General features: G+C 31.4%; 1 protein-coding gene across 10 annotated transcripts in view; it reads right to left on the reverse strand.

The window, feature by feature from the left end:
- PRKACB (protein kinase cAMP-activated catalytic subunit beta) overlaps nt 1-12,656 on the reverse strand; it is a 156,971-nt gene that overhangs the window by 54,179 nt on the left and 90,136 nt on the right. For 4 of the 10 annotated variants that reach the window (XM_054547582.1, NM_001134193.1, XM_054547593.2 and 1 more), the window contains 2 exon segments: nt 4,813-4,836; nt 3,100-3,123 (listed from right to left, as the gene is read on the reverse strand). In XM_054547582.1, coding sequence (XP_054403557.1) covers nt 3,100-3,123; nt 4,813-4,836 — 48 coding nt within the window. 10 annotated transcript variants of the gene reach the window in all.

Here is a 12,656-nt window from a genome sequence, read left to right on the forward strand (position 1 = left end):
TATTTTTCCTCCTTTATAAATGTCATACCAATGTCATACCTTTGGGAAAATACTGTTACTAACTAAAAAGGCTTCTGGCATTTTAAATGTTTTGAGATTTCAAAATGATGATGACAGGCACCAAGAGCAGACATTAGTTTTTAAGTAACATTAGAGTATGAATCTCTGAAGACATTATTTTAGTACTTTCTATAAAGTGCCCTTTGTATTTTACTGTAAAATACTCTCAGAATGCCTTTTTTAGAAAAACTGAGAAAAAGAATTTTTAAACTTAGAACTTTCCCATTGTAGGAAAATCTCATGCACTAAAACAATGAATCAAAGAATTTCACCTAATCATCCAAATATAATCTAATTCTTCCTGAGGAGTGGATTAAGGGTGGCAAATTCTTACATTTTCTCTTTTCTTTCTATTATCTTTTTTACGACTGGGTCTTGCTCTGTCATTCAGGCTGGAGTGCAGTGGCATGATCACAGTCCACTAGAGCCTCAGACTACTAGGCTCAAGCAATCCTTTTGCCTCAGCCTCCTGAGTAGCTGGGACTACAGATGTGCACCACCATGTCTGGCTAATTTTCTTACTTTTTGTAGAGATGAGGGTCTTACTGTGCTGCCCAGGCTTGTCCTGAACTTTTGAGCTCAAGTGAACTTTCTGGCTCAGCCTCCCAAAGTGCTAGGATTACAGGTGTGAGCCACTGTGTCCAGCCAAATTGTTATTTTTTCTTGGAATTTAGGATGGTTCAAGTCATCCTTACTTCTAAAAATTAATGTGCTAATTACAACAGAAAAAGAGTAATTTTATAGGTAAGATTTTCTTTTTTCGTATGGAGCAGACATATCTGCACATGGCATTCACTTGGACATGATGGCTATAAATTAAATTAAAAACATAATTTATTGCAACATGCACTGTGGCATTCAAGAAAAAACAACTTGTGATTCCCAAAATATACTTCTTGTTTCTTCTGAAAAATATTTTTAGTTATCTTTTTTTATAGAACTTGCACATCAAGTTGCAATATAAACTCTCCAGATGCCTATATGAGTATAAATAATTTAGAGACAAAGAAAAGAGTCAGGGAAGGTAAAAAAAAAAAACAACCTTAACATCCTGTTTCAGCTTCTCCTGTCACTTTATGCTAAGTGGATCTGGAGTTAAGAAAAAAGTAACTGATCAAAGGAAGGACTGACAGTATTTGTCAAAGATGGTAAGTTGAAAAAAATTCCTTTTCCCTGCCTGGTGATAAGCTAAAAGAAAAATTTCAGGTATTATTTAATTTTATTCACTAATAGAATATGCAAGAAATTCTTTGAAATACTCTCTGTACTCATCAGTATTCCTGAGTTTACTGTCAAATAATACTGTAGAAAGTAGGTAAATGTTTTTATAAAGGTCTTATGTGAAAATTATCAGAAATGAGTATTAATCAAATATATTACATTTTGTGAATTAGTTCAAAATATAAAGGGATTTTCTTTTCAAGTACACTAAAGGATGGGCACTAAGTATGATGTTATTAAATAGTTCTATGAGGAAAACCTGTCCCTGAAACATTTTTTTGTCATATAAAAAATCTACACATATGAAATCTCTAGTTTTTATGTGTATTATGTAGATGCAAAGATGAACATAGTTAATTCTTTATAAAAATATAAGTTAATCAAAATATACATCTTTTAATAACAAATCTACCAAAAATAAAATATTTCACAATATATTGGATTATGTGTAACCCTAAAACAATAAGCAATCTAGAACCACATGCATTTGCTTTGAATTTTATTATGTTTAGATATTGGTGGATGTAACTTCTAAATGCTTTTCTCTTCTCTGGTTATTTAAAAAATTTCTATCCACTGAAATAAAGTGTTGGCAGATAATTAATAAAATAAGATGTGAGAGAGACAGCCAGATTCAAATACTGCTCCACATTCAACCCAGAATTCCCTATAAAACATATAGTTTGAAGTTCTCGATTAGTTTACTTATTGTGTTCTAATATATAAGCCATATCTACATTTAACCATTTAAATTATTATGATGGTTTCAGAGTTTGGCACATCTGAGTTAGAATATTAGCTCTAATACTTCCTAGCTGTGTGATCATAGGTACCTATCTCCAAAGCATCTAACAGTGATTAGTAACTCTTCTTAAGAAAAAAATACTTCGAAGAATGATTTTCCTGAAATACATTTTATTCTCTATTGGTAAATAACTGAACAAACTAGATACTATAAAAAAGAGGACACAAAAAATTAATTTATTCCCAAAAGTATACATTTTCAATTAGATATTTTTTCTGTTTGTATGATTTAAAGAGTCTATCACATTGCATTCTAAAGGAAATGAGCATACCAAAGGAATCTACATGTTCACCCAAGATTTGTTTGCAGGAACATTCACCCACATTCAAGAGAAGAAAAAAAAAGAGAGACAATTTTTATGCTTTTTCACAAGTTCATAAAAACACAACTTAGTTCTTATCCCCCCTCAAATTTTTGAATGTATTTATACATAGAACATAGTTTAAAAATCAGATTTTAAAGTTTATTTTAAACATAGGAAAACTGACTAAAAATTCAGGCACAGCATAACTTCATCCCATATAATTCAGGTAATTCCACTATAAGAATGTTTCACTATTAACATTTAACAAATGTATTTATTAGATATTTCTGGCTGCTGTGTAAGATAAACTAGGTTACTGCTTATGATAAAAAGAGTATGTTGCTAGTCATAGTATACCATTATCCAATTCTTAAAAGAATATCATTCATATTTTGTATTGAGTTTATAAATCTTTCTTCTACTTATTTATCTTTCTTTTACTTTATTAATCTTTCTTCTACTACTTTGTACATCTTCTACTGTTTCATGGTGCTATATTCTTTCTAAAATATCACACAAGAAATTGCAATATAAATCATTTATATAGATAAAATCCAACAAAACTAAACTATTTCCTTCATCAATGAAAATATTTCATTAACTTGATATACTTAAAAATATATAACTTTATAAGGAAAATAAAAACTTGCAAAGAATAAATAAAAAATTTTAAAGGTAGTATTTGTTTTATTAAAAAGTAATTGCCTACCAGATATTTCTGAAGAGGAGCAAGCTTGTGTCCAAAAAATAAATTAGACAATGATTAAATTATATGAATAACATATTAGCATGAAGTCACCAATACACTTTTTTTTTCAGAATACTATATACAGAAATAAAATGTTAATGTAGAAATTCAATTATTTGATTGTATGTATTCAAATAAGTTATCTTCAAATTAAATGGTAAAGAAATAAAATCAGTAACTACTGTTTAGTGCCAAAATCAATAACCTTCTTATTTTCCTTAAAACAACAACTAACAAAAACTTTAAGTTCTCATAACAATAGTCCTCATAACAATATTAAGAAGCAAATATTGACATACATATCCTGTAACTATTGCAGTACCATCTCTGGAGTTCTGTTATTCAGTCAAAATCTACTGTAGGAAAGACATTATGCATTATAACACCTGGTTTCTTCCTTTTGAAAGACTTTAGTATTTTTCAGTCATTCCACTTCCTCAGTGCTGGTTTAACAATCTTTTCAACAATATTTATTGAGCACCATTTAGTGGTGTCAGATTCTGAGCTAGACTCTGAATACTACAAAGAATAAACATATTTCCACTGTTAAGGAAATGAGAAGCTTACATGAATCATCATAATGGAATGGGACAAAGACTACAACAAAGGCAATCATAAGGTGCTGTGAGAGCTGGGAGGGGGAAATTCTTGGACAGTAAGGTAAGGCATAATAGAGAATACAGCATTTGTGCTGAATCTTGAAAGATAAAGAATTCCTCTGGCAGATAAAGTTGGGGAAAAAGACGTCCTAGGCTGAGGTGATCTTACATAAATGGCATGGAAGAAGAGCATGGTTTATCCAGGAAACAGCAACTGACTTGTAATAACTGCAGCATCGGGTACATGTAAAACATCAGTGGGAGATGAAGTGCACAGGCAAGCAGATGCCGAATCAGGGAGGTATTTTTTGGCATAGTGATGCTTTTCAGTGCATGGGTAGAAACAGGAGTAAACTGAGTTAGTTCACAGTTGCTAGATTCTATTTCTTCCAGGAAATAGAAGACAAGATCTTTTGCTAAGGGAGAGGGGAATAGGATAAAATAATGAGGGATGACGAGGATTAGAGGTCTCAATATGTTAGACCTTGATGGCTATTTTTGTAGGGAATAAGGAACAGGGCTATTAAAAATTTTCTATTAGAGAAAGATAAAATATTAAGAACCACAAGCAATAATATGTTTTTAATAGTGTCATTTTTGTAGTAACAATTTAAAAATTTGTTACTGAAAAGATAATAATTCCTGTTCGTTCTACTGTCTTTGTCATTAGTTTCATCTCCCTCTTTTACCTTAATAAAAGCATTATTCTATTTAAGAATTATTTAGTGCATGCCAGAAAGAACAAAAGAGGATGGAAACTAAGGTAAGTTACCTATGAAAATACCAAGTTCTATCATTAAATAACAGCAGAAAAATCTCTGGAAAGTGTAAATCTAGGGGAATGCATTAGTCCATCTTCTTCCACCCCTATTCAAATATCTACCTCTTTAGAGCTCTATTTGGTATTTCTAAAAATACTCTCCCCCTCCCCACATACACACACACTAAAAATATTTTCAGTAAACAGAATTGTAAAAACTCAACACAAAATATTCTAATTGCCACAAAATATCTCATAAAAATTTAGCTTACGATAAAGTAACAGAATTATTCTGTAAAAAAACGGTTTTCCTACCAGATGCATCTGATGATTTGCGTGCTTGATCAAAAAGAATAAACAGAGATTAAATAACATATAAAATAACATACCTACAAGAAGTTACCCATCCATACATGTTCACTACTGTACTGCACATAGAAATAGAATGATAAAACAATTGAACATACATACCAAAAATGTTTTATATAAGGATTACAAGAAATTCTTTGGATATCCTTTTTTTTTTAACCAACCAAAACTCTTCTCTGGAAATATGTTAATAAGTGATCATCCTCTATCCTTTGAAACTGAAGAAAAATTGTGTTCACTTTGCTGAAGGGGCACTTGCCTCATCATATTAAACATACTGATTCAAACTAAATTCACTATAACCTTAAAAATGATAGTGAGAATAAAAAACAACTTTAATACTTCAGTTGTAATTGTACAGTTTATTGGATTGGACTATGCCTACTTTTGATTTCTAAGATGATTAACTAGTCTTTCTATAAAGACTAAAGTCACATATATATGAGTATTTGGAAGTTTAATAGGCAATGAACGTTACACTTCCTATTACAAAATTTATTTTACTCTTCTTTCCTCTCTGTGTTTTATTACTTGTTAATTTTTCATCAAGTCTTAGTTACAAGTGAACAGCATAATTGACTGACTCACTGAACTGTGAAAAATAAAAATTTTTATTATAGTTTTATATGGAAAAATATAAACACTTTTAATGAGACATATATTTAAATAATCATTCTAGAAAGAAATACATTAACTTATTTGACTAGCATCTACATGGATAGATGGATACACTATGAATTCACACAGTGTATTCATTCACAACTAATCATATGTACATGCTTTCTCTCCCAACAGCTCTCCATCTGGGGATGCTGTGGATTTTGTAGGCCATCCATGCCATGTTTGACTTGTGATGTTTCCTACATAATTTTGTAATGAAAACTCAAAGTAAATTTATAGTCATAAAACTAATGACCCAGGCAATCTTTGAAATGCTCCTTGAAGTATATTTTACTTCCTTAATTGTTCAATGAGGCTTTTTCCTGTAGGAGTATTATATCTACTACAATCATATGTCAAGGATTTTCCAGAAAGGCCTGAATTCAAATATTTTGTCTTGTTGCCCAACAATATAGAGTTAAGAATGGATTCCTAGATGATAAGGAATGCACAGTATCAACTTCGGCAGTAACAAACGACTCAGTAAATAATAGCATCAATTTATTGTCCCACCATATCCTTGATGCTCTATATCCTCAACAAAATTTGTTAATGTTGGACTTTCCATTTTTTGCTAATCTGATGAGTATAAAAAATCATGTCTGATTGTTAAAGATTAGGTAAATATCCCTCGGTAGAATTTTATACTTTTTCCCTTAAAGGTCTTATTACACTTTTATTAGATTTATACCTAAGTTCTTTAGCACTTTGGTTGCGATTGTAAAAGGGAGATTTTAAAAAATTACCTTTTTTGTTTGTTGCTGATGTATAGAACATAGTCAATGTTTATATATTGATTTTTTTTATATCTGGCAATCTTGCCAGACTCTGTTATCAATTCGGAAATCACACTGGTAGATTCACTTGAGTCTTCTATGTAACCAATCACAAATCATTTGTGAATAATGACAGTTTGGTTCTCTCCACGTTTTTCTTGTTTTACTGCTCAGGTTATGACTAACAGTACAATGATGTACAGAAACAATGGCAGTGGACATCCTTTTCCTCTTCCCAACTTCAGATAAAATGTATCTAACTAATTTTCTTTTCCTATACTTGACTGGTAAAACTATCCTAGAATCAGTAAATGAATTTAAGAGTATTTTCTCTTTTTCAATGCTCTGGAAAATTCCATACAAGATTGAAGTTTTTGTTCTTTGAAGGTTTCCTAAAACTTGTATGTAAAACTCTCCAGTCCTAATTTTGTTCAGTTCTGCATAAAGATTCTGTGATTCAATTTTTAAAATAGGTATAGTTCTAATTAGTACTTTAAAATATTTTTCCATAAACTAACCTTTGATTCTCATGTATCTTTATTTTCTATTCCACCCACTGATCTTTGCTCATGTCTTTATCAGTTTCTTTCTTCTTTTGATTAACCATGTGGTTTTTTAAACTTGTTTTCTTATATCATGAATGTCTTTCTTTTTTCTAATTTGAGCACTTAAAATTTAACTCTATATCCACTTTTGTGGCACCCCACAAGTTCTGATACATAGTTACACCTTAAATTTATGAGTTAATTCTTTGGTAAGTTATTTAAAATTTTTAAATCTCCAAATGTATACATTTGTGTGATTTTTTTTAAGCTTTTTATTACTGATTGAACTTAATTGCCTTGTGGTAATTAAGTAATTAAGAATTTATATACTGTAGCCTGTATATCAATCACTTGAAATTTGTTGAATACATTTAGTCATATGATTAATTTTGTAAGTGTTCTACATATTCCTATGTATTCTTCAATTACTGGGTAAGAATTCTCTATATCTATAAAATTTCTCCTACATAGGTCAATTTTGTTTTGTATATTTTAAGGCTCTGTTAGAATTATATACATTTTTTCCTCATATTTATTTTTATGTCACTAATTTAATATAGTGGTCATATGTGATAATTTTACTATGTCTACTGACATTATTGGCAGGTTCTAATCCTGTTGTATCTAAATATCATTTGCAGATGTGTGTAAGTGTGTGTGTATTTTGTTTTTGGATTGTGAACACAAAGTTCATTGGGGCTTTATCTGCGAGAAACCTGCAGGTCTTGGTCTGAGGATGTGTCCCAGTATAGGGTTTTGTATTAGCTTCTGCCTGGTGTAGAGTATATGTTACAAGCCTGCAACTCTTCTGATAATGTATTTTATTGGTTGTTCATAGAACACACAATTAATACAGATTAAAAACTGAAACCTGCTTGAGAGGAGGCAGTTGATTAAAAATTCTCAGGAGAGGCATCCTACACATGCACACACATCCCTCCCCTGTTCCTAGGAACCCAAGCCAAGAAACACAAGCTTCCTTATTTTCTCCTTTTGTCAGTGGAGAGGTTTTATTTTCTAATCTATGCTTTCACTGAGGTTATGATCCTTGCAGGATCCTGGCTTTACACAGGGGGCTAAGAAATCCTAAACTGTATGCATTAAACAACCTATCATCCATCTCTGTGAGGCCATTTTAAACGAAAGCCCCACCAAGGTCTAAAAATGTCCTCAGGGCAGTTGAAGTATGCTCCCCCTTACAGCTCTGGTTCTCATTTACCACTTCAATTTTTGCACTTTGGGAATTTATTTACTTCTAATTAAATTAGAATTCACTTAAAGGGTACATTCGTATTCATTTAAAGGGGCATTTGTTACAGTTTATTCAGCATTTCAAGGTGCTGTTGATCTTAAATAATTTCTGCCCTCAAAAGATTTTTAAGTTATCTAGTCTCCAATTTTGCATTTTTTTCTTTATAGGACAAGCTTCATGTTAGATTGTAAGATGCAAAGACATCAGAATGTTTATGGATTTCATTTTTTTATGCTGGAAATTCCAAATGCTCACCAGGATATATTTAGGTATTGGCATCTTTGTTAATCTTGTCAAAACAAAATGAGGTCTTTCAATTTAAAGATTCAAGTTTTTCTTCAACTAACAAGTTTTCCTGAATCATATTTTTGATTATTGCTTCTGTTCTATAAATCATATCTGTTCTGTTCTGTGGAATGCTATCCAATTTGTAAAATGTTCTTTTATTTTCTTTTATAATTTTTTGTCCTGCTTTTATTTAACATACTTTTCATCTTATAATTTTTATCTTGTCCATTTCCTCTACATTCTATTAAGGTCTATCTGGAGAGATCTTCACATTATTAATTTACTTTTTTGCAGTGATTATTCTGGTTTTTATTGCCTCTAATGCAGCTTTATATTCTAAAAATGCCAGGTTTATTTCTTACAACTTTTTCCTATCACATCATTATGCTTCTTTTCCATTCCTGCCTCTCAGCCAGTAATCTTTTCATTCTAGGTTCTTGTTTTATCTTTGTTTCATGTCTTAGTTCACTAACTCCATGCTCACTTGAAATTTTAAGAATTAACACAGATGGCATCTATAATTTTTTGTGTTTATACTCTCCTGCACAAATATTTTCTAAATATAAGTTCATTCTCTACCTCTTGGAGACTGTAACTTTACTGTTTTATGGTGTATAACCTCTTTTATAGGTTCCACATTGTTGCTTTTCTTTTTTATTCATTCAAGAACAATTACAAGCTTTTCAAAACTTCACAAATGCCCCAAATAAGGTAAGTGGTTTTTCTTTGGCCCTTCTCATTTCCTGTTTAGGTGCTGTTAGACTAAACTCTTCACATCATTTAGTGTACACATATTTACATTATCAGTTAAGTAATCCAGTGACCTTCATAAATGGGAATGTAGCCAGGACTATAGGATTCCTTGCTGGTAGTGATGCCTTCTATGTCAGGAAAGAGCCTTCTATATTTAAAGAGAGGCCACTTTTCAACTTGAAAAGGCCTAATACATTCTTGGTTATCCCACTATAGCTGTTTTAGAATGAAAGTAATGAGCAGTGTTGGATCTTCCACTTATTTTCCTCATCCCTCCCAGTTAGTGAGGGTGAAACTATTATTTCTTTCTTTTCCATAAAGAAAGGCTACTCAAGTTAAAACTGTTAATTAGACATTGGAGTCTGATCATCAAAATCCTGTACATATTTGGGCAAATAACCATCTTTAATTTCAGAAATGATGTACTGCTTTCCCAATTTTTTTTCTTACAGTATTTTCAGTCAGAATCTAGAAAGGCAAATTAATGAAGTGTTGGTACTCTAGTCTGTATGGTGCTGTAATTCATAGCAGATTCATGCTTTCTTCTTCAGAGATTTGCCCTCAACTATAGCTGGGCCAGGGTTCTCACGCAGGATTTTGATATAATGATGCTAGTTACATCAACAAGCACATGAACTAGGAGAGCACATAAACTTTGAAACTTTCAGATGACTAAGCTCCATTTTGCACAAGCATCAGAGAAACTTATTCGCTGCACAGTGAGGATAAAAAGGAAATACAAGGAAAAAAGTAAAGATGTCATGTGATCTCAGAGAGAAAAACTGAGAAAGGTACTATTATGATTCCAGTCAGCTTTCCAAATCAATTCTACTCTTTGGGACAGCTCAACTCTACTTTTGCCTTTGAGCTCCATGACATCCTCTGCATCCCAATAATACCTGTATCTTCTTCTGCTTAAGCTTATTTGAGTAAGTTGCTACATCCTCTAAACAAAAGCGCCTTACAATAGTTTGACTGATTTTTAGAGAAGCTCTTTTAGTATTTCTTTATAGACCTTCTTTGCTTAACAAGAGCAAAAACTTCACAAAAAGAGTTACGAGTAAGATAAACATTTAGAAAGTGAAGGCTCTTTTCACACTTATAACCAATTTTTTAAATACTAGAAAGATAAAGGTACTGACTGGTACAACTTAGTTTCTTAAGCATTTTATATGACTTCATTCTACAAAGTTGATAAAGGAACAAGTAAATACTATGGTTATTGTATTTTTCTGAACCAAAAAAAGTCAAAACCCACACTGCTATTTTTCATGGGCAATGTAAGGAAACTGTTCAAGTATGTAAAAATGAATTATATTTAGTTTATCATTAATTCTATAAGTATTTATTGGGTACCTTGCTGTGTTTGGGGTACTGGGGTGACTACTAGAAACATACAATGAACAAGGCACTATCCTTGATTTGAGTTCAACATTTAGAGATTAGAAAGTGACACACAAATTTATAATTTCAATATAATACAATAATCGTTGTAGTTTGTAAGTTTGCTTTGGGAGTACAGAGAAATCACCTAATTCCACAGGGTCAGTGTCAGAGGTAATGACTGATTCTCTAAATTTTTGTGATAAAGACTATAAATATGGAAAGGTAGCAAGGAATTATATGTAATATAGTATGGCTAGATCAAAATTTGTGAAAGAGATTTTGCAAACAAAACCAAAAAGGTAAGTCATTGATTGTATGTGACCTAATAAGGAGTTTAACTTTTATTTTAAAGGCAATAGGGAGTAACTGAAAGTTTTCATGTTAGGTTAAAAAATGGGCATATTTGCATTTTAAAATTTTCAGTGTGGAAAATGGCCTGGAAGGATATAAAACTGGAAGCTGGAGACCAGTAATACAGTTATTTTAATAGGATTGAGAAGAGATCTAGAAGCCATCCCAGTGTCAGTAAGACTGGAGAATATTGAGTGATTTTTGATGTAGAATCAATAGAACTTAATGACTGAGTACATGTCTGAGGGTAAGAAACAAGTTAGAAATGACCAAGGTTTCTGTTTTCACTTCCTGCATGGGCAGTGAGATCATTAACAGATATCAGAGTTAATGAAAATGGAGCAGATTTAGGGATGATATAAGAAAATCCACTTTTGAACTGAACGTTCAGGTAATGACTGAAGATGTAGGCATGGATGAGATTTTTTGGAGAAAATGTAGCATCAAAAGAAGGCCAAAGATAGATTCTCAGAGAAAACCAACATTTAAGTGGCAAAGGATAAAAGAAATAGCCTTATAACAAGAAAAGTACCACGTACACATAAATACCACATGTGTAGTTACAGACAGATTAAAAGGCCTAGCATTTGCTTATTTTTACAAATAAAACCCCACTTCTCTTGTAATTTTCCAAGTTGAAATGGCTAGGACATTTAACCATTTATGACATGATTAAAATCAGTTGAAATTGGGCATTCTCGACAAAGTCAGAACACCTAGTTGTGATTACTATGATTATCTGTGGTATAAAATGGCTAGAAAAGAAGGCCAATATGATCAAACGTATCAAATGTTATCTACGATGCATAGCTTTTTAAAGAAAAATAAAGCAATAGTGAAGCAATAACATTTTCCTTCAGCTAAATCCAATCCATCCTGTTGTAAAACCTCCAGAACACCACAGTGGTTACCTAAAGATTCTAGATTATATGCCAAATTTTCAAAGAGAAAATATACATTGGCCTGATTCAAATAAATATATGTATGATAACCAGGTATATTCAGTTTGATATCCATAGAAATCCTAAGGAATGTTAAGGATTAGAAAGATTAGATTAGAAAGATCTATTTCAGTAACAGGAAAATAACAATCCAGTTAATTCCTATTATTTTGCATGTTAAAATGTCCCTTTAATATCTCATATTATTCTATAAACAAATATATAACAGTGTTTAAGAGGTTTATATTGTACTGCAGCAGGATAAAGAACATTTATTGGTTATAATGAGGTGATCTCCAGTTATGAAAGAAAAGGTTCGTCAATTTTGAATTCTATCATTATACAGCAAAAATCCACCTTTCAGTTTCTAAATTCCAATTCCAAATCTTATAAATGCAAATTATAGGACTGTTATGTGATCAGAGAAACCATATTCTACTTCTCTTAAAAATATCTGAATCAAAGGTTAACTTCCAAGCATCTTATTCTTTAGTTAAGCAAAAGATGCTAATGAATTATGCTCTAAGCAAATGTTTTTCACTCTAACAACAGGATATCTATTTTTAGCTGCAGGTTTGGCTTGAAGTGACAGCTTTTACCCTATGATAAACTGCAGTACATACTGTAGTATTTTTTCAAAAAAACAGTTTTGGAAATATTTAGAAAAAATAAATCACATTATAAGAAAAAAGACTAGTTGTCACAAGTGTACTTATTCTAAAAAATTATTTCCCCAAAAAACTGTTTATTAAAAATTTTAACAAACCCTACAAAACCAAAATGCTCTAATTATTTCATCATTAAATCCTTATTTCTCAATAAATTGTAGGTAAAAGCA

Source organism: Pongo abelii, chromosome 1 (assembly GCF_028885655.2).
Source record: "Pongo abelii isolate AG06213 chromosome 1, NHGRI_mPonAbe1-v2.0_pri, whole genome shotgun sequence".
Lineage (NCBI taxonomy): Eukaryota > Metazoa > Chordata > Mammalia > Primates > Hominidae > Pongo > Pongo abelii.